A 25,991-nucleotide genomic window follows, 5' to 3' on the forward strand; every position below is an offset into this window, starting at 1 on the left:
ACTAATTAAAATGCGTCTATTGGGCCTTTTCCACCAAAGTGATTCCAAAGCTGGCTAAGAGCTAGTAAGTAAAAACTAATTGTTTGTTTTTTGATGGCAAAACGCAAAGAATGTTTTTTCTTCAGGGCCAAGAAACCTGGTATTACACCGGCCCCAAACACTGCTGGGCTACATGCAAGAACCAGTAACATCCAGGGCTCAGGGCAGGATTATCGTACAACTGAAACATGGTGACTGCTATTGTTCAGACATGAGTATTTACCACTATTAGAAAGGAGGCAAATAATTAATAATGAATGGACACCAAAATCAAGCTGCAGTGGTCTGTGGAGGGATTTAGTGTCTCATTGCACTATTGTTACAGTTCACGGAGGTGCAAAGCAACTTTGAGGGTGCAACAAGATACCACCTTGTCTGATGCGAACATTTTAACATATATATTTAAACGATAGAGCCTGTAGCATATAGCCAGCTTGATTTTAAAGATTTAAAAGACATCGTTAATAAAACCACTCAGCTTCAACATGAACCTGAATGCAGTGAAAGGACAACTATTAAAGGTCGGGTGGGCAATTTCTGGATGACATCACATCCGTTGATATTTGAAAAACACATCAAAAAGACAACAGAGGGAAGGAAAGCAAGACAAACTAAGTGATCTGTGTCCTCTGCATGCCATGTTTCTCTACAAAAATCCAGAGTACCATAATGACAAAATGATATGGTAAAGCAAACCAGGGGCCGGATTCACAAAACATTCTTAAGAAAAAAAATCTTCTTAAGTGTAATTTTTTTCTTAAGTTCAGTCTTAAGAAGAAAAAAGAGAAGAAGTCATATTCTCCAAAAAAGTTCTAAGTATTTTCTCAACTTTCTTCTTAAGAAAAAACTTAAGAAAAAATGGTATTCTTGAAATAAAAGTTCTCAAATTTGGTCTTGACTTTTTTCTTAACTTTAAGACAACCTTGACCTGTCTTAAAATTTCTTCTGTGAAAAGGTAAGCCTCTAATATCACCTTTTTCAACACATTTTAGACAAGTTTAGACTAGTAGGTCATAGTTTGAGACAAAGAGCCTGTTAACTGTTTGTTAGCATGTTAGTTAGCATGGTAGTTTTATTACTAATTTTCCCAAATAGTAATTTTTTTCGCACATTAATCTCATCCACCATAACCTTGAAAAGTTCCTGCATCTCTTTTTCTCCATGTTTAGTGAGTGACTGACGGTTAAGACCCAAACTACCTGTATAAATGTTGTTTGTTGGCGCGTGCAATGCAATGACGTATTTTAACAAGTTCTTAAGTAGGAAAAATAAGAAATTTGTAAGAAATGACAGTTCTTAAGACGGTTCTTAAGAAAATATTGAGGAATTTCACTTAAGAACGTTCTTATGAACTTCTTAATTTTAGATCTTAAGACATTTCTTAAGATCGTTCTTAAGAACATATTGGTGAATCTGGCCCCAGTTCTTTAAATGTTTAAACCTCCTCTGAAGTGGCTGTAACACCAGCCCAGCACCAGCACCTGGTTCAAAATAGGTGAAAAAGAGAATACACGGTAGCTTTGCCCACACAGATCAATAAAAAATAACATGACATGCTTATTCTTTTTTTCCCCTATCAGTCAAGATGTGCTGACACTAAGCAAACATTAAATTAACAATAGAGAGGCCCAAGTGGCCAGCACAAAGAAAAAAGCTGGCACGTTCCCAACGAATCCTACACACTGGTTAGAAATATGAGAGCGAGCCAAGCAAAAGCACCTGGCACTCAGGCCTGTGTTGAAAAAATCGATCTCCCAATTCTAAATTGATTCTCATATTAATTCCTAAAAATCGATTCATTTGTCTAAAGATCAATTTTTTAATTTTTTTTTTAATTTTATTTATTTAATTTTTTTTTTTTCATCATTACATTACAACTTTTGGTTATTTTTTTGTTTATCTCCAAAAAAGGAATGTTTTGTTGGAAACGAGAATAACTGGTGCCATGTTTTTGCCTTTAAATATGTTTAAAGGTATGAAAACATTAAAGTGTTAGGTTATAATCGCATAAATTGTCTATATTTCATTACTTTATATACTGTCTTGGGGTTACATTTGCAAAAAATGGTAAAAACCAAATGCTCAAAAATTAAAAACCAAAATAGACCGAAAATGGAACAAATAAAAACGGAATGTGGGAAAAAATAAAAACGATTTCATCCGTCTCTGTTTGCTGCCCTGGATCTGTTTGATAATTCTGACCCACATGATGTTTCTGAAAGCAGTTCTATCAGCATTCTGGGAGCTGATTGGTCCTTACAGCATCATTAGCTGCCAATACTTGCTTTTTAATCTCAATATAATACTAGTAGTAGTATTTTGCATAACTAAAGTCATATAATTCATGCAACAGCTCAAAAAACAGTTTTAATAACACTAACCCAAATCAATATCGGAATCGAATCGGAATCGAATCGATTCTTGACATTTTAATCGATCCCCAGCCCAGGTAGACCGACACGATCAGACCTTCGTTTTACTGGCTGTGAGAAAATTGAGCTGCTTGCTCCACAAACATGGCTCGCTTTTCTGGCTTGTTGCTCTGACAGAGGACAGATGGATTCTACTCAGCTATTTCACAGACATTGCCCTCTGCCATCTCGTTGTACTGATACTACAAAAATATTTAACACCACAAGAGTGACGTGGTGTTTCCAATTCAAAAGCACACAAGTAAAGCAGTGAGAGCATGTTGCACCGTTAGGATTTGTTGTTTGCGTGTCGCCCAAACCGACCTAAACAACCTTGTTGCTGTGGAAAACATCTGTCCTGTCTGTGGTGTGTCTCACTGTAACTCCCGTGTCGCTGCCAAAACTTCCCGTTTAAAAGAGATTTACTACTTCTCCTTAAGACTCTGCCATCGCCTGGTCAGTTACTTAATCTAAGAGGATGCGTGAGAGCATTTAGTCAAGCTTCTGCCACCGCTGGATAGTGAGGTAAATTGAACGCAAGACTTTTTCAAGATTAGTACATTAATACCGGTATAGTTTAACAGAAAAAAAACATGTAAGTGCTTCTGTGGCTTCTAAACGTGCTATTATCAATTTATTTGAGTGTTATGTTTCACTATTCAGTTAAGTCTTATTTTATTTAACTTTTAAAATAAAAGTCAGCTAAAATTCACGCTTGATGAACAAACAGCCATATGGAAATACGAGGAGGAGGCTCCGTGTAATTCAGAGGGCTCTGGATGAGCTCGCAGCACCTGCCACCTTGCAACGTCCACCTCCAACGGTGAGTAATACCGATGTCAAAACAGTGGGTGGAGTTGTGTTGTTGATCATCTCTGTACGGTTTTAAGCTGGAAAACAATTGCTCTCGCTGCATTTAATTGCAGTTTGAAGGAATCTGTATCTGTTATACATTTTTGACATTTATCATTTGATATTAAAATATTGTTTTCATGGTTGAATTCCAGAAGAAAGTATTATTTAATGTGTGAGTGTAAACCATTAAGGACTGCGGTGTCAAGTGTTGGGGTTGTAGTCTGACTGGTTTGTTGTGAACGCTCACCTCTGTCCTACCATGTCAGCAAAGATTAGCACTTGCGTTTCGATTAGTGTGGCTGGAAGAATTCCAGATATTCCAATTAAGTCCGTGCCATTTGGTCCACAGTATTCACCCATGAGGGTGAGTCTCTAGCCTGATCTCCTGTGTTACATAATCTCCTTAGTGAAGTCACACTCCTCAGAATGAGCATGGGCAGCTTCATCAGTCAAGATTATCAGGCCAAAAGATGAGTGCAAACTGAGGTCAGAAAACACACAGTAGTGTTTACTAATGATGTGAAGTCTTTCGCACTAGAAAATGTCAGTTTCTTCTCTTTTTTTAATTCTCATAGAAGTTTTATCTTTGCAGTGCAAAAAATGTGGAAGGTTTTACATTAGATTCCCTACTGAAGGAGGAAACCTCCTCTATACTAACCTGGAATCTGGGTTGAGGGGTTTTACAGTCAAATACAAAAAATGAAGTAGACCATGTGTTACTTGAACAAGTTGATGAACACTTTGATACGCAGTGACTGATTGACTGAAACTGACGCAAATACAGTGACGTGACATATAAAAGTTTACTTTCTGTCAATTATCTTAAAGCATATATTTTAAATCTAATTATTACTAATTTGATCAAACAAAAAATATGCAGAAAAACTAAATGCCTCCTCAGTGCATCTCTGACAAGGGCTGCTAATGCAATGCTTTTAATGGATTATCGGGAGGGGCCAATTGATAAATGATGTCTCAATGTAATGTGTTTTTTCTTCAGAGGACCAAATGGGGGAAAATCAAAACAAACAACTTTGTTTTAGAGGCTTAAATTGGTCCCAGATATGACTATTTGTCTGAAAATTCCTGGCCATCCTATACCACCCCTGTCAGGGCGTGATAGTGCATTTAAACACAATACAATAAATACATACATAAATAAATAAATATATAAATAATAAAAATATAAATAAAATAAAATAAAATAAAATAAAATAAAATAAATAAATAGTACAATAAATTTGCGTTGAAAGGGGCACTTTCTGTTCAACTTCAGCTTTTCCAGCAGATGGCGTCCCGTTATCTTGAAGCCCTTTTTGGTGTGATAGTTATCTCATGGCTGAATCATTAAGCGCAGCCGCGCAGAGCAAACTGGACGTTGATGCGTGATAGTGGGAGGAGATGCGTGCTGGTTAAATCCTGGCCGACAGTTGCCAGCGCCACGGAAGCTCACCGTGTCTCCTGGCATTAAAAGCTCGCAGCAGCAACAAGGTGCCGGCCGTCAGGACTCCTCAGCTGCAGCTCCTCCGGCAGGGAACCACCGCGGTGACGACACAGCTTCTCCCTGATTGGCTGGCGGCTTCACCGATTTATATGACGTGTGATATTTTAAACTCCTGTATCCAGATAGATTATACTACTAGGTTTATCCCCAAACATGTTATTGATAATATCCACGGCTAATATTTCTATATAACCATTTATGGAGGTAGATTTGTGTCTTAATTATTCAATCAAAAAAAAGATTGCTTCAATCAAAAAATATATTTTCAATTAAAAAAGAATTCACTTCAATAAAAAAAAAAATGATTTGAATCAAAGAAAAAAAGTGTTTGAATGCAAACAAATATTTGAGACTGTTTTTCTTTGATTGGAAATGTTTTCTTTGATAGAAGTGATTTTTTTTTTTGTTTGAAGCTACTTTTTTGATTGAAGTAGTGTTTTTTTGTGTTTGGGCCATATTATGGGTAGGACATTTGTGTGTTTATTATTTAATCATTAAAAAACAACTTTTTCAATCAAAGAAAAAAAGTGTTTGAATGCAAAAAAAAAAAATATTTGTGATCCAAAGAATTGCATTTTAACACTTTTTTTTGGATTTAAAATATTTTTTTCGATTTGAAGTGATTTTTTTTTTTTTTGATTCAATCATTTTGACACAAACATCCCACAGTGGGTGTATGCTTCCGCATTGGTCAGCTCCGGGGTCAGACATGTTTGACATGTTGCCAACTACTTGGATTAATTAGCAAATGTAAATAACGTTCAGGGATATGAGGTTTAAAAAAAAAAGCAATGGTTCCTTACAATGGATCTAAGTATTATTGCCTAATTTGGAATCAATTATACTTTAATGAATATAAAGATTAAGTTGTCAAGATCCATGAGATGTTTTTATTTATCCCATTACTGTACAATAAAAAAGAGCCTTTGATAACTGTCAAAGCTTAACGATGCCCACGCATATGTCATGGGTGGGAATTTCTAACTCAGCATTTAAATGCCATTATGAGGTAAAAAATAAATAAATACATCAGACACATGTCTGCTTTCTTTTTTATGTCTTAATGGAGTCACTAAGAATATCTTTTTTAAGGCACCAGTAATATTTCAGTTGTGGTTTTATTTTCAATTCAAGGATACAATACAAGAACAATGGAGAACAATTTATTATTATCATTATTATCTGGAGTGAAGAGACTGGTGTAAATTCCATTGAACTCCACAGAGTTCCCACTTTGTCACATGAAATAAAAGATTTCTCTCTGGAGACATATTGCCTCTGATTAATAGTGATAGTTACGAGAGAAGAGGAAATGAGGGGAAAGAGAGGAGAGATCATTTTTGTGCCCATCTTGATATTGATCCTACCCAAATTCGATCACTGCCTCTAGAGGACATTGTAGCTCATCTCCACTGACAACAGCTAATTCTGTAGCCACATAAACCTACTGTTTGTCACTCTATGGCATTTTAGATGAACTTGCCTCTTATGTTTTCCTCACACTGTTTTCAACTGTATGGGGGGGGTTAAGTACTGTTGCTGTTATAGCCTTGTCGGCTCAAGACTCAACCGTCTACTCAATTTGCAATGAGGAGAACCCCTAGCTTGATGTATAGGATTACTAGACTGGAATAACCAGTTGTTCTTACAACTGCTATAAGATTACGAGACTGGAATATCTAATCCGTGCAACCTTACATGCACTTTGAAATCCTGTCACCCCTTAATGGAGAACAATATTGGGGTAGAATTACTCGGATCATGTGCACAAGATGACTAGTTTACAGCTTTTGGTCTATAAGCAATAATCAATACTTTTACATAGTAGATAATATGATATTGTGAGAACAGATTGACACATTTATAGAGAAAAAAAAATTCTTTCCAGCAGGCAGATAAGCCAATGGCAACAAAAATATATCAGAGCCCCTGCAAAGAGGTCCTCCTGAATGATGCAGCAACAGGGAATTATTTCTGAATGTGAAGTTGTGCTCAGTCCTGAGAGCTTTTTCTGCTTTTAGCTGTCAGCGTGTAGAGTTGCACAACTTTTTGCTCTCATAGAGCAGTATTGGGGTGATGCAAGTAATTGAAGACGGTCTGTGAACTGTAAACTCAGCACCAAACAGCAGACAAGTCATTGATCCTAATGGAGCTTTTTGCTGGTAAAGTGCCAAATGTAAACAAGAAGAGTTGGTCGTGACCAAAAAAGGCCCAGAAAGACGTATCCTCATGAATAAAAACGTAGGTCTGTCCCTTGTGCAAGTACTTGCTAAGTTCCTCATATCAAATTAAAATCAAGTAGACTTCAGAGGTACTCAAATGTTTCATGTTGTTGCTCAAATACATTTCAGAAAGAAATACACTTTTTAAAAATTAATTCATCCCTAATTACAGCTTTGAAAACAAGCTTCTTTTCATTTTACATATAAAGGTAAAACCTTGAAGACGGTGGACTTCAGATGTACAGAGAGTTTTGATGAAGTCTGTTCATCCTGTCTAGCTTCTAATTGCACTTCGTGTTGCTGTTAAATAAAAGTAAAAACCCCAGACAATAACGCTGAAAATAGAAGTTACAGTAATTCAAAAATTATAAATATATATAGAAATATATTTATAAAAATATCCTAATAGAATAAATTATACTTGCACAATCGAGTGTATATTTTTGATACTGTTCTCAGGAATAAGGGTACTTCCATCACTTCAGTGTCAAAGTCATAATTCATTTCTGCACAGCAAATGTTAGCCTTTCTGTCAGGTGTGACTCAAGGTCGAGCTCCATGGCAGCGTCTCTACCTATTCAGCTTCAGTATCCTTCCCAAATAAGCCTGCTGATTGCTTTGTCAACACCATCCGTAAACTGGTAAGGTGACAATGTCATCAGAGAGAGAGATGCTTGCAGGGAGGGATGGGTGATGGATTGCAGGCTGCATAGAAGGACAGAGAGAAGGATTTGAATCCCTCTGGTACCCCGTCAGTTCTCCTAGGACGACGGACACTGCGGTAGCTGCAGTCCACGTCATCCATGAGATCATATCTCATCCATTTACCCCCCTTTCCCACTTATACTGACACAGATTGTTTTGCAGGGGAGTGAATTGATTATTCATTCCTTCGGTCAGACTCATGTAGCCTATGATCACCGCCTCGCTGTCTATCTCACTGCCTCCCTTTGCCTGCAGCAAATTCTGTTATGAAGTGTTTAAGTGACAGGTTCGCGCCTCGACTGACTGGGTTCTCAATGACAGGTCCAGGACATCGCATTATCTTGCAAGGGGATCTTAAAAGGCCCCCCCGTACATGGAGATGTCATGTCAGCATAGTGGTGTTTATGCCAGCACATGCACATCCCAGATATGTGCATGGATGTGCATATGCTTTCAGAACAAACTTGAAATTTAATTCATGGATGCACATGTGTACGATGCCTCAATGAGAACACAACAGGAGGAGATGGTGTGTGGTGCTGCATAGGAAAGAGTAGACTTTGAGGTCCTTTAACGGTTTTCTGTGACCTTGAAGCCTGCCTGCAGCGGTCCTTCTCACACCGCAATGTTACAGAGGACCCGCTAGTTCCAGGCTGCAGCAGGACGGCAGTCAAATGAAAAAAGAGATCATATCTGGCTTTACCCCACTGGTTCTCGCTCCGGTAACACAGTATTCAAACCATGTTACCAAATTGGTCATCGTTGTGAAAAAGTGCAAAATTGACTTCAGTTAAAGTTTTCATTCCTTGAAAGAAATTTGATGATCTAAAACAGGACACATGACAATCTGTATTCGGAATTGAACTCGTTAACCTTTCAACAACCCTTTTTATTAATCTGCCAAACATTTCTTGGCTGGAAGCACAAAGACACTGTTGATGAATCCATGAGATTTCTTTTAAAAATGTTTCTGAAATTGCACAGATTTGAAGATTTACCTACATGACTGTTAGAAAAACCTGGGCAGACAGATGTGGCTGCAGGTTTTGGGAACTTTGAGTTCTGTTACAGACTAGGAATACAGTTTAACCCCCAAGGTGAGGATGGATTGAATGATCTGGCGTGTGGGTGCTTAGTCTGCAAGAAATGGGGAAACGAGTGGGAACCACGCTCCCTTCTTCTCATCAAACAGCGATTGGCTCCTTCCCTTTAAATCTCCTATCACAGAGCGTACTTTTAATGTCCTGCTGACGGAGGAGAGAGAACAAAGCCAGGTGACCCCCACATGCAAAAAACAGTCTGTACGTGTGATTGTCTGTGTTTGTGTGCGTGGGAGAGAGAGAGAGCACTTGTGTACGTTTGTAGGTCTATCTGGGTGCCTTTGGCGTCTCTGGTTTCGCATGCGGTGTTGAATTACCCAGTGGGAGCTTTAATAGAGCCAGACACACTCTTGATTGGGAGTTTGGATGAGGGAGAGTGAAGGGAGTAAAGGGGAGCAGAGCAGCGCGGGCGGGCAGGACAGAGAGGGCACGGAAACTTCTGCAGAGCTGGGGACACGGGTGAGTGCTGTAGACATCTGCACACCGCTGGATTTAAACCTTACGTCTTTTTCTAATTAAAGATAAACTTGCATGCATTTTGGGTCACTTTGATCATCAGGTCTGATAAGGTCAGTGAAAAGTATCTGTTATATATTTTACTGCCAGTTCTGTGTCAAATAAGGATAAGTTATTTCTTTTGAAAGATTTTTGTAGCCAACAGTTGCTTCCAAAGGAAAAAAAATAGATATAAGGATTTTGGACAAAACTTCAATTTTCTGTGCCAGATCTCTGCTCTCTCCTTTAGACTCGGCAACCCCTCTTTACCGACATGGCACAATCAATACACATAGGTTTTTGCATAAGCCATATTTCCTTACATGGGATTCAATTCTATATGCTAGTGTTATGCAATCTGCTGAACTCTTCCTCTGCGTCTTGAAGGGCCCCCAGTGTCAAGTGGGTTGCATTCGAATACTGCGTCAGGATTTGGTTACTTGTCCGAACCACACAAAAATAATGATGAACTGCCACTTCGAGATGAAGTAATTGTGTAGCTGATGGACTATCCTGAAGGTGAACAGGGTTAGCCAAGTCAGTGTTTAGAAAACATATAATTGAATAAGAAAGAAATAAGAAAGGTACTGCTGCACCTTTCACTTTTTTTAAATTGTATATATGTTAATAAGAGCTGTCATTTGTCTATTTACTGTACAGTGAGCGACTTGGCCAATAAACCTGATGATTCTGATTCTGATACTGAAATTATTGAGATAAATAAATGTATTTCAGTTTTAACAAGTTTCACCTGTCAGTCGTTGGTGAAAGTTCAGATGTTTTTCTATGTGTGAAGCAGTTTTGCAGCACATGATCAGCAATAATGCCATCCATACTGCATGTAAGCACTTTCACAGTCACTCTTGCCAAGTTTGTGTTTTCGTTCAGGTCATTGGAGATAAATTGAAGGAACAAAATAACTGTACATGCAGAGTATCCGATGGCAGGTTCTTTGCTGATGCAAACAGGAGCCGACAGAAAAATTTCTTCATCAACAAAACTTAATTGCAGTGCTTAACAAAATTGAACACGTTACTTTCCCTCACCCTCTTCTTTTTACAGATAACCCAGAACACTGAATCCAAAAGCAGCAGCCAGCAGCCTGAATGGTAGCCAGGACGAGGGAAGCCCTGTCCGGACCTACGGCGTGGTTGAGGTGTCTCTGACTCCTGGACTGGCTTGACAGTCGTAGCTGTGGCTTGGGACAAAGCAGGCGATGGAAGTTCCACTTGTTAACTTTGAAAACATGGATGATGTTGGCATCAACCTGGGTGATCCAAACGACTCTGGTTACCCCACTTCACCTACCTCAGAAGCCCCCGATCAGAACCTTTTAACCCATCGCCTGCCTTCTCCTCACCAGTCACCACGCAGAGGACGTCGTGGGCATCAGTCGGGTCAAGATGGGTTATCCCCTTCCACTCCTCCGACTCTGACCTCCAAAGAAAACTCCAGCAGCGGCAGTTTGATCTCCAATCTCAAGCTGCTGATCAACAGCGAGTCTCCCACAGACAGCGTCTTCAGTAAGATGCCGAAGGATTATTACGAAAATGAAGATCTTTTTGAAAAGCACTGCATTGAAGAAAAAGATGAGAAAGTTGTCATCAATATTTCAGGCCTGATGTTTGAAACCCAACTCAGCACCCTCAACAAGTTTCCCGAGACACTACTGGGCGACCCAATCAGGAGGATAAGTTACTTTGACCCAATGAAAAATGAGTATTTTTTTGACCGAAACCGCCCATCTTTTGATGGGATTCTCTACTATTATCAGTCGGGGGGCAGAATTCGTAGACCAGCCAACGTTCCCTTAGATGTTTTTGCAAATGAAATGGTTTTCTACGAGTTGGGTCATGAAGCAATGGAGCAGTTCCGAGAAGATGAGGGGTTCGTCAAAGAGCCCGAAGTCCTTTTGCCCACCAATGAACTGCGGCGGCAGTTCTGGCTCCTGTTTGAATACCCAGAGAGCTCCAGTGCAGCCAGATCCTTGGCACTGGTCTCTGTGTTAGTCATTGTCATTTCCATCTTCATCTTCTGCCTGGAAACTCTGCCAGAGTTCAGAGAGGACAGTGACTTTCCTTCAACTTTAACCCAAATGAACAATGGCACCCAAGACAGTGCGGGCCCTCATTCTGCCAATAAAGACGTGATTGCATATATCACTGACCCATTTTTCATTGTGGAGACTATATGTATCATTTGGTTCTGCTTTGAAGTCGGTGTCCGTTTTGTGGTGTGCCCCAGCAAAAGGGATTTCTTTAATAATATCATGAATACCATTGACATTGTATCTATAATTCCCTACTTTGTAACCCTGGGAACCGAGCTGGCTACAACACCCGATGAAGACATGAACTCAGGGCAGAATATGTCCTTGGCGATCCTGAGAATCATCCGACTAGTCAGAGTCTTCAGAATTTTTAAACTTTCGCGACACTCAAAGGGACTTCAGATTTTGGGACAGACCTTGAAAGCCAGCATGAGGGAACTGGGGCTGCTGATCTTCTTCCTTTTCATTGGAGTCATTCTTTTCTCAAGTGCCATCTACTTTGCTGAAGTGGATGAGCCGCAGACGCAATTCGTTAGCATCCCTGATGGCTTCTGGTGGGCTGTGGTGACGATGACCACTGTTGGCTATGGAGACATGTGCCCTATCACCATGGGAGGCAAAATGGTCGGCACTCTCTGTGCCATTGCTGGTGTCCTGACCATTGCCTTGCCCGTCCCCGTCATCGTCTCCAACTTTAACTACTTCTACCACCGTGAGACTGAGCAGGAGCAGAAGTTGGTGATGGATGCAGCAGCAGAAGCTGCTCAGAAAATGTCCGCTGCTAAACAGTACGAAAGTACATTTTCTTTAAACAAAAGTAACGGCAACTGGCAAAATGACAAAAACGGCATGCACTGACGGATAAGCTATTGGCAGGAATGACAAAAACACATGGACACATGTACTGTAAACATATCTGTTAGCTAGACAAACTCGGTTTATCTTTGTCACCATTTTGTACACCAAACATGGAAAAACTGTGCAGCTAATTTCAGTATTAACAGGCAATGTGTAGTGAGACAGCCTTTTAACATGTTGTCTGTCTGTGTGTTGATATATCAAAGTGCAATTAACACATTTTAGCAACTACCATGTCAGTTAACTTTAAAGGGAACAATGTCCACTGCAATTTGAAGAAAATTTGAACATTTACTGGAGACAAACATTTCACCTTGAAAGTGTATTGAACAGACTTGAAAGGCCGTGTTTGCAGTAAAACGTCCATATGCCAGCAAAAATCTGAAGCCGTTAAGCCACTGTCATGTTGAAATGGATAAAGTCAGAGCTCTTTTTTCATCAAAGTTCCATGCTAGTCTACGTTTTTTCGCATTCAGCAAACTCAAAATAGGAAGAATATTTAAGGGCAGGTGAACGTGTGCTGTGTAATGTAAGAGGACATCAACGCATGTTTTGTCCTATCAGCAAATCTATAGCTGCGAATGCTCAGCCAGCAGCACCTGTCCCTGTGACAGGATGCAACAATATCTCTGTGATAGAATCCAGGAACGTAACATGTAAGCTATTACTCTTTTAACCAGGGTGCGAAGCATACGTCAGACCTGATTATTATTGACTTTACTGGGCATGCAATGGTTGCATGCTGCAGTTTGAGTGATTGAAAACACAGCTGATTTTCATCTTTAAGTATTTTTTTAATCATATGGAATTCACCTAAAATTATTTGCAGATTTAACTATGAATTAATCCTCCTTATACGTGCTGTCGTGATGTGACTTTACCCCTCCAAGAGTCATGTTAATTCATTGCACTGAAAGCTTTTGTCCACATGTCTTCAGCACTTTAGGAGCTTTACATCATCCATTGTTGGCAGGGAAAATATGTTTTATTAGAGTGTACAGAAATGCAAAGTATATATTTGTGATCTGATAAAAACAAAAAAAACAAAAACAGGAAGAAAAATTATTTGCACTTTTTTATTTGAACATTTCTTCATTTGCCTTTGTTCTGTCATTTTTAATTGCATGGCATATTGTGCCGAAATGAGGATTATCTCCCAATATAAGTAAGTGAAAGGCTGGTTTTTACAGTGAGGTTGAATGTATTACAGTATTTAAACCATATATTAAAATTTATCATACTCAATGTGATATGAAGAGCCAATAAGTCAAATGGGTTTGTGAAACCAAAACAAGAAATGATGACATGTAATGCACATATCATTATAAAAATAGGAATCAGTACTATTTATGCATGCCACATCTCAGTCTTGAAAATGTACTTTATGTGAGTGTATTATTCATATAAATATGGCTTGTACTGAAATTTCAGTGGATGTACTTGTAACTCAGTTACGCCTTTAGAATAACCTTACAATATGCAATATGGTTACATGTGTAAAAACGGAATGTTGCTGTCTTTTTTTTTTACCCACTGAAAAAGCAATATCTGTACTTAAAACAAAATGCATTAAGGTCCCTTTGGTAATCAGCACTTTACTATGTCATGAAGCAGTTAACATATAAGGACTGTTACTGTATGTGTCAACTTTGTACAGTACACATTGTCATAATTTGCTATGTTTTATTTATTCTGCAAAGAGTGCCTTTCATTAAAAGTGTATCCTAACTGTGTGACGTTTCCTTTATATAAATTAATTTCCAAAATGAAATGTAGTCATCATAGTCCTGTAGATTTAAGAGTACAAATTAGTTTTTTTTTCTTCTCTGTGTTAATTATAACAGTGATGGATGGAGGTGTAAGTGTCAGTGTATGGCTTCAGGGCCGAGCACTCATTAACACCTCGTGTTGGCTGTTATTAACACCTCCTTGCTGCTGTTTCTCAGGACTGATATCATGATAGAGAAAAAAATTCTCCTCGCTGACGCCTGTCACATCACAAGAAAGAAAAATAGCAGGCTGTGCTTTGTGATTTCCTTTTTCAGTGTCAGAATGAATCATTTTCCATACGGTGTGGGACCGTAGATGACACACAGGAGGAGCAGATGTTTCTCCGTGTTTGTGTCTAACAAGCCTGTTAGCTAATGAAGAAACAAAGAAGCATGGCCTGGATATAAATACGCTTAGAAAGACTTAATAATAACACAGGCAGACAACTGGCACAATATGTTGTTTTTTCCTGTCTGAGAAATTTATTAAACTATAGAATAGTTAATCTTTTGCAATGTGGGACAATTCTAGTGCTGGGGGCTTGACAATGCCTCTGACTGGGATCACTTCAGAAGCAAAAGCACCAACTTAAATATGCAAACCAAATGAATCATTCATAAGATTATCTATCTTAGCCTACAAGGTTGATGCTGGTTGTTTCACTGGCTGCTTTGCCCCATACAATCACATTAAGCACTCAGTTAGCAAATTTGAGATTTGTTTACGTTCTGCTTCTGATTTCAGACCATTTAAGCAATATTTAATGCTCTTGGACAAGAAAAAATGTGATCCCAGTGAGGCATTTTAGGTGGCTTATTTAACCTTATTCATTTTGTTACCATTACGTGCTCGGTTAGCCGGTGGGGCATCCCTCTGATCGCTGATCGTTCATGGGTAACACAAAGGCGAGATCTGGTAGCATTTCGCTGTTTAACAGACAGGTGGCTCAGGCAAGGTCAAAGCCTAAGTGACGCTAACATTTATAATTCATGTGGTGTTCCATGAAGAGATCATATCCAGCATGCCTTTGGTAAGAAAAAGAAAAAGAAACTTCCCGAAGATATCTACTCAAAACCTGTAGATGATCGAGTCCTTTTATGGAACAATAAATATCACCATGAAATGACTCTGGTCTTGCTTTTGCTCTACTAGCTGGTTGCAGGCTGTATCCAACAATGGAAGAGTCTCACACGAAAACTCAGACAGTGAGTCTCATATCAGTAGATTGGATTACTGTATTGTCAGCAGACACGTTAAACCAATTTCAGGGCTGCACAGACAGCAGCCCGTGTGCTGTAGTTTGCACCATCTAGAGGGTAAAGTCACCTGGAACTTGACTGATTGCATTCGACTTAATTCCCTTAAAAATATCCAGTTTCTTCCGGTCGATGCAACTCTTCTGATTGCAGGAGTGAACCGTAAATCCAGACTGAATGACCATTTTTGATCAATGTGTCAATACGGTACTGCTTTGGTGTAGAAATACAGAGCAGTATAAAAGATCCTTGTGAACCTAAAAGTGATTAAAGTTCAACTGGCACTGAGCCAACGATTCTCTCCCCTGACTTTGATGATGAAGAAAGTTCAGGCTCGGGTTTTGTATTACTTTTATGACTTATTTATTGATTACAGACCAAGCACAATGGAATAAAAAGGGCAGCGAAAAAACAGGAACAAGATATTCTTTGTTTTCTCAGCCTCAGAGAGAATGACGGATAAACCTGCGACGGGGCGTCATTGAGCAGTTTGACAAAAATACAATTGTCCACAAAAAGAGCTTGTTTGTTTGCAAGGTAATACTTTTTACTTTGGCATTGAGTGTTATTGGACTATTGACAATCAGCAGACAGAACCAAGATTTTTTTCCCTTTTTTCTTTGTTCGGACAATCGCTTAAAGCATTCAGTCAGATCACATCAATATTGTACATTTCTAGGTAAAACTTGAAAATATTTGCTTTAATTTACATAATCCAAAGAAGTTTCACAGCCACAACAAAAACAACAGGTGTTTTTTTTACGTATGTACCAAAGAGGGTAGTATCCAAATAAAAGTGCACTAATTGCACATTTTACTTTGGCAGTTGTGAAAGACGGCATTCATGCAACATCATGGGAATCCCCGACTAGGCATTTATCAGCATCAAAGCCAACTGTCTTATTCTAACATAGATCCAATAGAAAAGTTTAAAAACAGGTGAAAAATCTCACTGGGTTGGATGGAGCTTCAGGCTGGTTCTCTTCCTCAACAGTGCACCTGCTACTCACTTTTGCATTTGAATGAATTTATTTGAGAATTTGAATTTTTTTAAACTTTATTACTTTAAACAAACAGAACCATTACCCACTCTAGAGAAAAACTGCTTTCAAATCTCTACCTGTTAGATACTAATTACCTTTACAGAAATCTCAGATAAAAATGTGTGGACTTTCTCAAGCAATAGCTTTAAAATAAGTTTCCTAGAAATAGATTTTTCCTATCAATACCTAATATGAGAGTTCACCTTATAGGGAACTTGTAAACACAAACCTGTCAGTATTACCTGTTTTAATGCCTTTCAGAGAGATGTCTACTCAGATCCAGTTCACAGACTCACCTGCCAATAAAAGCTTTATCAATGTGGGTTGATTTTTGTTATGAAAATACTGAATTTGGCATTCGATTTTGATAAATATTAGTTCATATGCATGTTTAACCATATGCATGTTTAACCATAAACCATAACCATAAATCTTAAAAAAGCGAAAATATTTTCATGAAAGTACTTTATAATACAACAATTTGGTCATAATATCATTTATTTCGATTTCACTTCTGGTGAAAAAGCGTAGTTGTGACAGGTACAGCAATTTCCTTTCATACTTTCCCAAGAAAATCCTCTGTTTTTGCCATATGAGAATCATACAATCATTTGCTTCATATTTACTTTGATATTTCTCTTTATCTTTGATCAGTTTTGGAAAAACATACTTGTGAATATCTTGTTTTGAGTGCATTGAAAAGCTACATCATTTGAAAGATCCTTCAAAATACGTTTCTGTGTGACAAAAATCTGGCATTTCCCATTAGAGAACAAAATATTTATTAATTCAAAAAAGATATAAGAAAAAAAATATATATATATATATTTTTATATATATATATATATATATATATACACCGTATTTTCTGGACTATAAGCCGCACCTGAATACAAGCCGCATACGCGCTATTTAAAAAAAAAAGATTGCAAGCCACAGATATTTCTGTTGTTATATTAGATATTTACTACATGTACAGAACCATTTTGAACTGTAAATGATGTACATGTTTGTACCTAAATAGATCCTTTCCTAACAGTGTCTTTTAACACGGCAGCAACTTTGCTGATTAAAACGGGACAGAACCAAGAGAAAATAAACAGTATTTATTTATCCGTTTGAAATCTGCTTCTACCTACTTCTATCTGCTAAGCGGTGGAAGAAAAATCCACAGAATAGCCGCACCTTTGTATAAGCCGCATGGTTCAAAACCTATGAAGAAATTAGCGGCTTATAGTCCAGAAAATACGGTACATATATATATATATATATATATATATATATATATATATATATATATATATATATATATATATATATATATATATATTATACAGTATATACATATTTACAGTACAGACCAAAAGTTTGGACACACCTTCTCATGGGGAAGTGTGTCTAAACTTTTGGTCTGTACCGTACATGTGTGTGTGTGTGTGTGTGTGTGTGTGTGTGTGTGTGTGTGTGTACATACATAAATTATGCAGTACAAAAGTAACACACGTCTTTTGAGAGACCTGTATAAGATGGGCACAACAAAATATTCTTGCTTTCTCTTTTAATCTTAGAAAAGATAGACGTGCATTTGCATTATTAATATCTGCAATCTTCCAGTTTTTAGTGTAATTGTACCCCTTAACTGTTTGCTGCAAGGTGCTTTTGCCAGGGAATACAAAATAATGCATCAGTTGAAAAACTTAAAGGATGTTGAAGTCTATAATAATAAGTAATCCTCTACCTACCATGCTGCTTGAGGTATTTGTACATTTAAAATCAAAGTCTCACATAGATTTTTTCCAATTATTCCAAGACTTTTTAGTAGATTGGAAAAAAATCCAGTGTCTAATAAAGATAATAGTTTGTGTGTGCAGCAGGCTTCCTCGCTGGTAATTGATTAATATCCAGTGATTAATTTACCATCACAAAATGACAATAAAATGTCACTGAGATAATACTGAAACACAGAACTCTAATATGATCCTGCAGTACTACTGGCAACAGCACAAGCAATATAATCTTTAAAATAAGAGTGATTATGCTCTGTGTATGTCCTAATCCCAAATCAGAAGACTGATGGCCATTTAACGTCATAGACTGTAATGCAGATGTCGGTAACAAATAAAAAAATCTTTAAATAGCTTAGCGATTTAGAGGGTTTGTGTTGAGCGATATTTAATATGTCATTTATGCTTTTACAAAGAATGCTTTAGTAAATAATAATAATGAAAAAATTCTAGTCTAATGTGCATATAAATAATTCATGTTTTTGTAGGTGGACATTTATGGAGTCTTTCTATTTCCTAGTGTCTATCTGGATATGATTTGTGCACTCCTCTCTTTATTACCTAATGCCATGTATCACTAGCGTAAAGTACCTGGACAGACAGAGGACAAGTAATGGCTTAAAGAGATAAAGTTTTACAACAGGTAAATGCACCAAGGCTTGTTCCGCTGCAGTGCATCTGCCTCAGAGGTCAGTGACCAGACCTCGTGGGACGAAATGTGAGTCTCACATTTGTGCAGCTTAGGTCCCATGAAAAATGAAGAAGGTGACCTTAAGTATCATCAGGGACGAGACGGTAGACCGGGCATCTCCTCCAGATGAGCCTGGAGTGACTTCCACAACTGCAACAGACTGGAAATTTCTGATAGTCTAATTAGAGGTTTAAAACTGCATGACGTGCTGATAATATCGGTCCGCTAGCCATAAAGTTAACACGGAGATTAGTCTGGATGACATCAGATAGCTAATCTAATTTTTAAACTTTTATCATCTATTTTAGCAATTTACTGAACTTAACATTTTCCTCAAGTTCCTTATCAAATACAGCTCCACACAAATATACAATCTGAGAATAGTAGCCAGTATATTGTCAGCTGATGTTTATTTAAATTTGATTTAACTTTGAACTTTCTTGCCTGTGTTCTTGCATAAATTACACCGCAACATTATAATTTCACTTTGCTGATTAGTAAAGTATTAATCAATTCAATCTGCTGGCACTTCATTTGACTTGTAAAAGTCCTATAATGGAAAAATATCACCCTAAAAAAAGAGCTTTTATAAATAGTTTGTGAAGATTTCTTTTGTGTTATTCTTGTTGAAGCAAAGTTTCCCAATTGTGATGAAGCTATTGCTGATCTGTATTTTGTAAATGTGTCTGTAACCAACCTAAACGTTTCATAGGGCCATCATATGAATCAACATTTGAATCTTTCAAATTAATAAAAACTTAAAATAAAATACAAGGTTTGCAAGTTAATTGTGTTGAAGTGCTGAGAAAAACATTTTATTTTATTTACATATCTCCTAATTGAAGTAAGATTCTTTTATTTTATAAAAAATTACTTTTAGTATATTTACTAACTGTTGAAACATGTGATGGCTTTGTTCCACAAAATTGTTAAGAGTGACTAAGAGTGACATCTTGTGGTTAGTCTTGAGTACTGCAGGTATCCCAAAGGCTGTTTCTAATTTAACTCTGTATTTAACTTTCTGTATCTATAACTATTGTAATTCAAAAATGCTGCAACTTTGAATAAACTACTCTTTGATTTTTAACAACATTGGCTGTCAAATGGTTTGTTTGTATTTTTTTTAACTTAATTTATCAATGAATCAATTAAATTACTTGTACAAATCTACAAATGACAGAGCAGCAAGAAAATATAATCACATACACGTAATCATGAATTCAGTTTCTCCTGGAAGCAAAGCAGAAGATAACCCTAATAAAGTCAGTTTTCATAGTACCAGACCAATCCCAGGTCATGCAGAGGGCGAGGAGCATGTTTACCGTAAAAGCCTGAGATAAAGTCACAGCACGGGAATACTGTAAATGATTAAACTACTGAGACAAAGGTGGTGAGGGATTTGAATAAATGATAATAGCTGTGAAACTAATTCAGATATAGAAGTTTTAAAGGTCTTCGGTTTCAAATGAGAACAAATTGACCATGTTGTATATTATAAAATCTAAATGGTTATAAATCCATTTATTTAGCTAATTTTTATCCATAAACATTATTTTATTATTGGGTTGATCGCATGACTATTACAGGGTGATTTGCTTACCCAATAATCATCTGAATATCAACAAAAGTAAATATATTGAATATTGAAAAATCAAATAATCATAAATACATATACATAAATACGTACATGAATATTATTCATTAAGTATTTCCCATACATTAACTTGTATTTATTCTTTTGAAAGGTAGTTTTCTCATATCAAATAAATTATGAAGGCAACCTGTTTTTTGTCATAGACATAAAATATAACTTGGAAGTAAACACTGACTGACCACAGGAAGTTTATCAGAGGATGACTGAAACTGTCTACAATAACACTTTACAATAAGTGCACAGTTTCTTTTAAAGTTTGCCCCTAAAAGGAAATGAACTGGCAGGTTTTCACTTCCTCTAAAACCTGGCCAGACTTCCTTGATCAAAGTGAAACTGTAAACAAGTGTAGGAGCTGACGTTTCCAGTCATAAAAGTAGGAGCGCGTGCAGGTGAAATGGTAGTCAGAAAAATCCCCATGGCCTTGTTTTGTATGTCGTCATGCTGAAGGCAGGTGGCAAACGCAAAGGAGGGCATGTCCAAACATGGAAGGAGGTGGAGTTTCTGAGCAGGTAGAAGCATTAGGGAGTCTCCCAGTCAGAGATAGCTGCAAATAACTGCATGAATACATATCTCCGAGGAGAGTTAAACGGCTGTACTGCTAGAGAAGGTGAGTTTTCATTTACTGAAGCTTAACATCTTGTCTAAGGAAATGTCTTTAGTCTGAATGCGCTCCCTGCCTCCAGCAGGACTTGACAACACGTCTACATTTCTGCTTCTGTAACAGCAGGAGAGAACGCTGCTGTGAAACATAAACGTCAAGAAAGGACTTTGCTTTTCTTCATTTTTGATTTGTGAATGTAATGTGTAATGTGAATGTAAAACATAGAGGACGTTGTTTTGAGGTGACTGTTTCTTTATTCATCTGCTGCTGCTTTGAATGTAAATATTTCCTGGTTCACCTTTGAGTTTGGGATTGATGAGAAAGAAAAAAAAACAAGCATGTAGAATAAACCAGCATAAAAGCTGAAATACTGGTTGCAAATGTTATGATTAATGTGCTGACTCCTCTACTGATTGAGTAACTAATACATTCTTATTACCGTAAACGTGCCCAGGTACATGCACACTGCTTGTTTTGTCTGAACAACACTGCAGAACACAGAATGATCAGTTTATTATTACACAAGACACCACCTAAACTTCACTAGAACCAAATAAACGCTGATAATTCTGTCTTTTTTTCTTCTATGTCTTCTTCTTCTTAGAGTCTACGATGGAAACTGAGGAGGAAAAGCAGAGGCCTGCTCATGGCCAGCTGATCTCTGTACCTCACAAGGATACCATCCGTCTCCTGGAGGTGTACGTCAAGCGCAGCCTCAGCCTAAATGAAAGCGCGCTGAGGGAAAGGCGGCCTGAGAGGAAAGAAAAGTGGGTGACCATCCCAAAGAGGCAAAGGCGCTCCTCCAGCGATCCCTCACTTATCTTAGCTGATGACTTACATCCCAGGAAAAGCAACGAGATTTCAGAGGATGAGGTTGAAGCACCGACGAATCAGCCTGAGAGACACCCCGATGAATCTGAGAAACCGACCAAAAAGTCAAAGAAGAGCAAGAAACCCTCATTTTGGAAGAATGTTCTTGGGTTTTTCTCTAGGAAGAACAACGAAGACAAGGATGAAGAGCAAGAAAGTCCACCAGAGGCATCCGGTACCCCAGACACTCCAGCCAGTTCACAAAACAAACCTTTGAGAAGGAAGTCTTTAAAGAGGCGGCTATCAAAAAGGAAACTGTCGATCAGATTGAGCAAATCTGGTAAAGACCTCAATTCAACCAAATTACCTGGAGTGGAAGGCAAGTGTGAGGACAAAATAACCTTCTCTGTGATGCTTCTTTCACGTATCGAGCATCAGCAGAAACCCAGTTTGGTAGTACTGCTGTAATGCTGCTGTTGTTGCACAAATAACAGAACTTCTGTTTTGCAGCTGTCATCAGCGTAGAACCTACGTACTCCTACTACGAAAAAGTGTCCGAAGAACTGGAAAAAATTGTGCATGAGGTCAAAGTAAAAGAGGAAGTTGAAACTCTTTCAAATGGTAAGAAACAACTTCTCTTTGCACTCAATAAGCAGTTTTTTAAAATAGACCAGTGTTGGGGGCAGATTGCTTGAAGAAAAAAAAAAAAAAGAAACCCAACAACTGCAGCACCAGATATTAAAGGTAAATGCTGCAGATGAATTTAAAAATAGATTAATTATACCTTCATTCTTTTTCTTTGGTCCCAGAGGACCTAATTAACAGGATCATCGCTTTGACGAAGGAGCACGGTGATGCCATAGATTACAAGGTGGGTATTGTCCTGTAGCATTTAACAATATCACAATATCTTCAGGGTTCATATTCCCTGCAGTGTAAAACATTTAGCTTGCAAATAAATCATAAAAGCACTGTTCAGATACTGAGCTCAAACTCCATGTCGTGACTTTGTGTCATTATACACGCGCTGAGCATGTTGGCAATAGTCTCATAAACCTAGACCTCTTTAACCGCCGTATCACTCCTGCACGTTTCTGTGGTGACTGAAATGCAGAAGCGTGTAGAAGAGGAAGAGCTCTCCAGGGTGAAATGCAGTGTCATTGTATTAAAAAAAAAACTGCACTGCTGTACACTTTGCAGTGTTGAAATTGTATAACACTGATACTCAAGAGTAGTTTTGAATTTGTACAGGGATGCAAGAATAAGTAAATTAATCAGCCAACTGATTCATTAGTTAGTATTTCATGAATATGATTTAGGAAAAACCTCTATAGAACAATTACAGCCTGTCTTTTTAATTAGGATTGTTGGTCAGAACACATTTTATGCTTATGTTAAGGGTTTAAGGGCTCCTTCATGTACATTTTAATGATTTTCTAGCATCATATAGATTTAACAGCCAATACAATGAGAAAATAAAAGGCACCAGAATCAATAATGGAAATTATCATCAGCTGCAAATCTCATAAAGCTGCCAAACAGCTTTCAAGGGCTGTAAATAATGATGACTAACAGTACTGATGGAATCAGTCAAGGTTGAAATTAAGAGAGACTGGCTTTGCATGAAAGTCTGAGCGAAAACATACTTCTTCCTTTCGTAACCATGCTCTCTGTTTCTCTCTTCCAGCTCAAAGATAACCCCACCCTGAACAAATTCTTCCAGCAGATGTCTTATTCCTCCTTCCAGAAGCTGGCAGATGCATATCTGGAGAAGGAAGCGACGCCGGCCCAAAGTCCTCCCACCGTGCTACCTACGGCGCCTGAGCTGGTCAAACTGGCCTTCACTCTCGACTTCACCGCCAGGATAGCCAGCCTCTCCAAACACAATGTCTGCCACATTACTGGTCTCGGGAATCGTTATCTCCAGGACCGATTTGAATACAAGCAGGTAAGGAAAAAGGTCACCCAGAAACAAGTGCTGCACCTTCCAAGCAAAAACATGTCGATATTCTTTAATTATTATGACATTATTATGTTATATTATTGACAAGAGGAAGCCTTAAAAAAAAAAAATGTGTCAAGTTGTTAATGAGAAACAGGAGTGGAATTAAATAAGTTTTCTTCTTCCCACTCCCTTTCGAGTGTTAACGAGTTAATTTGTGTTTTGAACTTGCACCTGATAAACCTGATAAAGGTATTTGTTTAATTTTATGTTGCACGCAGGTCACTTATGTTATGTTGTTTTGCTCGAAATAAAAAATATGAATGAATGAATGAATGAATATTATAAGTAAATTTGAGGCAAAATGTAAGAGCACAAAAACTCGTAAGAGCACAAATACGTGTGAAATGTATGTGAACTCTTATTTATGAAATCACAAAGAAGAATTCCCTCTAGAGTAAAGGTTCATTTTCAAGTCATCTGTTGTGTCTTTCAGGCCTGCACAGATCATCCATGGTCCGACACTGATGACTGAGATGCTGCTACGAAAAACTAATAAGGAACCGTTTACAACCTTCCGGAGTTCCACAGATGTTATTAAGGACTCGCACAAGCCAATCATCTCACAAGCCCCCCATTTACGGAAACAAAGGGGGGCCCCCAACTCAAAAATCCTGTGATCAGGCATTCAAATCATTTCAGCTTTTTAAAGAACTCTAATCGATTGCAGCTGAAAAGAAATGTGGTGCAACAGGTTGCTTACCAAGATCTGCGTATGTTTTTGTGCAGTTCTGTTTTCTCACACGAAAGATCGATTTACAGATTAAAGTCTTAGGCAGCACACTCACAAGGCATTATACTGCACTGACTAAGAAAAAAAAAAAAAAGCACTACGTCAGTCACAGGTTGGTGATAATGTGAGTGACACAGATGTGGTGTCCTGTCACCAGATGAAATGGTGGTGCAGTAACATTTCATGTACATAAGCTAGACAACTTTGGAGAACTTTTTCCAAACCCTTTTCATGTTGTATCTGTTGTGAATGCTGGCATTCATGTTATCAGCTCAAATAAAAATATATTTAATATTCATGCAGAGGTATGACTTGTCAAAACAGGCACTGCTCCTGTAGGAAATGAATCATGTTGTGAAGCGATCCATTCCTCCTTCTTATTGACAGGATGATTAAAATCTAATATAATTAGTTCAAATGAACTGCTGGAGGGTCCGAGGCTGCTTAGACTTGTTTAACATCTCAAAGACACGTGGACGAGCCATTTTGTTCTTGTGAAAAGCGATTTTGTTGGTGTCAGAAGAAAAATTTAAACAAGCGACAAGAGTTTCCAGGAAGGTTTTCATCTTTTTGGCTGAAAGCCATAACATATAAAACAGAGATCCAAGAGGGGTTCTTCCGCTCTGCTGAAACAACACCCTGCAGCATGGGACTATTTGACATTTTTTTAAAACATTTCTGAGTGAAATTATCATGTCACGGCCCCAACACATGAAAACCGTAGATAAATACTGTAAAATACACTATGCATGCATTCAGAACATAGACACGATAGATTTACATGTCATGTGATGGTGAAAATCAATGCATCCGTGTCTTTTAAGAACATTGACAATATTGCTTGGTAAAATATTAGATCTTCAGTTTACAGAGTGCCAGAATTGAGACAGAACAGTGACATGACTGAAGCGTGCAGTGATGGCTCGCAGCTGCAGAAAGAGACTGCTTGTATATTCTACCAGAAATAATGGAGCCACAGGGGGATTTATGTGCATTCACTCAACCCATGAACTCATACTTCACTGACAACACCAGAGGCAGCCGGAGGACGTGACAACCGCTTGATAAACTTGGAAAGCAACAGCTAAGTTCTGGAGTCACAGCTATGTGGCAAGAACCACAGGAAAACATTGGCTGTCTTTGTATTTTAAAGGCAAAATGATACCACTGACGGACTAATCCGACATCGTGATTTTCCAGGCCACATACTTTTCTTTTGTTCCAGAACCAGTTCAGCCATCTGTCAGATATGACAAGAGCAAAACAGGGAGGGAGATAGTGGAAACATTTTAAGGCTAACTTTACAGCACTGAACTTGTGACTAAACAAGCTGTCAATAATTGAAGGTAAATAAAAACCTAATTACAAAGCATCACAAGTCACGGGGGCAGTGACTCATACTTTACAC

General features: G+C 38.0%; 2 protein-coding genes across 2 annotated transcripts; both read left to right on the plus strand.

Moving 5' to 3' along the window:
* The first annotated feature begins 10,547 nt into the window (after positions 1–10,547).
* LOC133449299 (potassium voltage-gated channel subfamily A member 10-like) lies at positions 10,548–12,395 on the plus strand. Its single transcript, XM_061728438.1, has one exon. It carries the CDS (start codon positions 10,548–10,550, stop codon positions 12,237–12,239), a length of 1,692 nt encoding a protein of 563 aa, XP_061584422.1. The 3' UTR covers positions 12,240–12,395.
* Positions 12,396–20,851: 8,456 nt separating this feature from the next.
* Positions 20,852–24,853, plus strand: LOC133449300 (transcriptional regulator ATRX homolog). Its single transcript, XM_061728439.1, has 6 exons — positions 20,852–21,044; positions 21,643–22,227; positions 22,359–22,469; positions 22,658–22,719; positions 23,536–23,796; positions 24,287–24,853. Exons 1-6 carry the CDS (start codon positions 20,996–20,998, stop codon positions 24,323–24,325), a joined length of 1,107 nt encoding a protein of 368 aa, XP_061584423.1. The 5' UTR covers positions 20,852–20,995; the 3' UTR covers positions 24,326–24,853.
* Positions 24,854–25,991: the final 1,138 nt, after the last annotated feature.

The sequence above is a fragment of the Cololabis saira genome, chromosome 8 (assembly GCF_033807715.1).
Source record: "Cololabis saira isolate AMF1-May2022 chromosome 8, fColSai1.1, whole genome shotgun sequence".
In the NCBI taxonomy this organism is placed as follows: domain Eukaryota; kingdom Metazoa; phylum Chordata; class Actinopteri; order Beloniformes; family Belonidae; genus Cololabis; species Cololabis saira.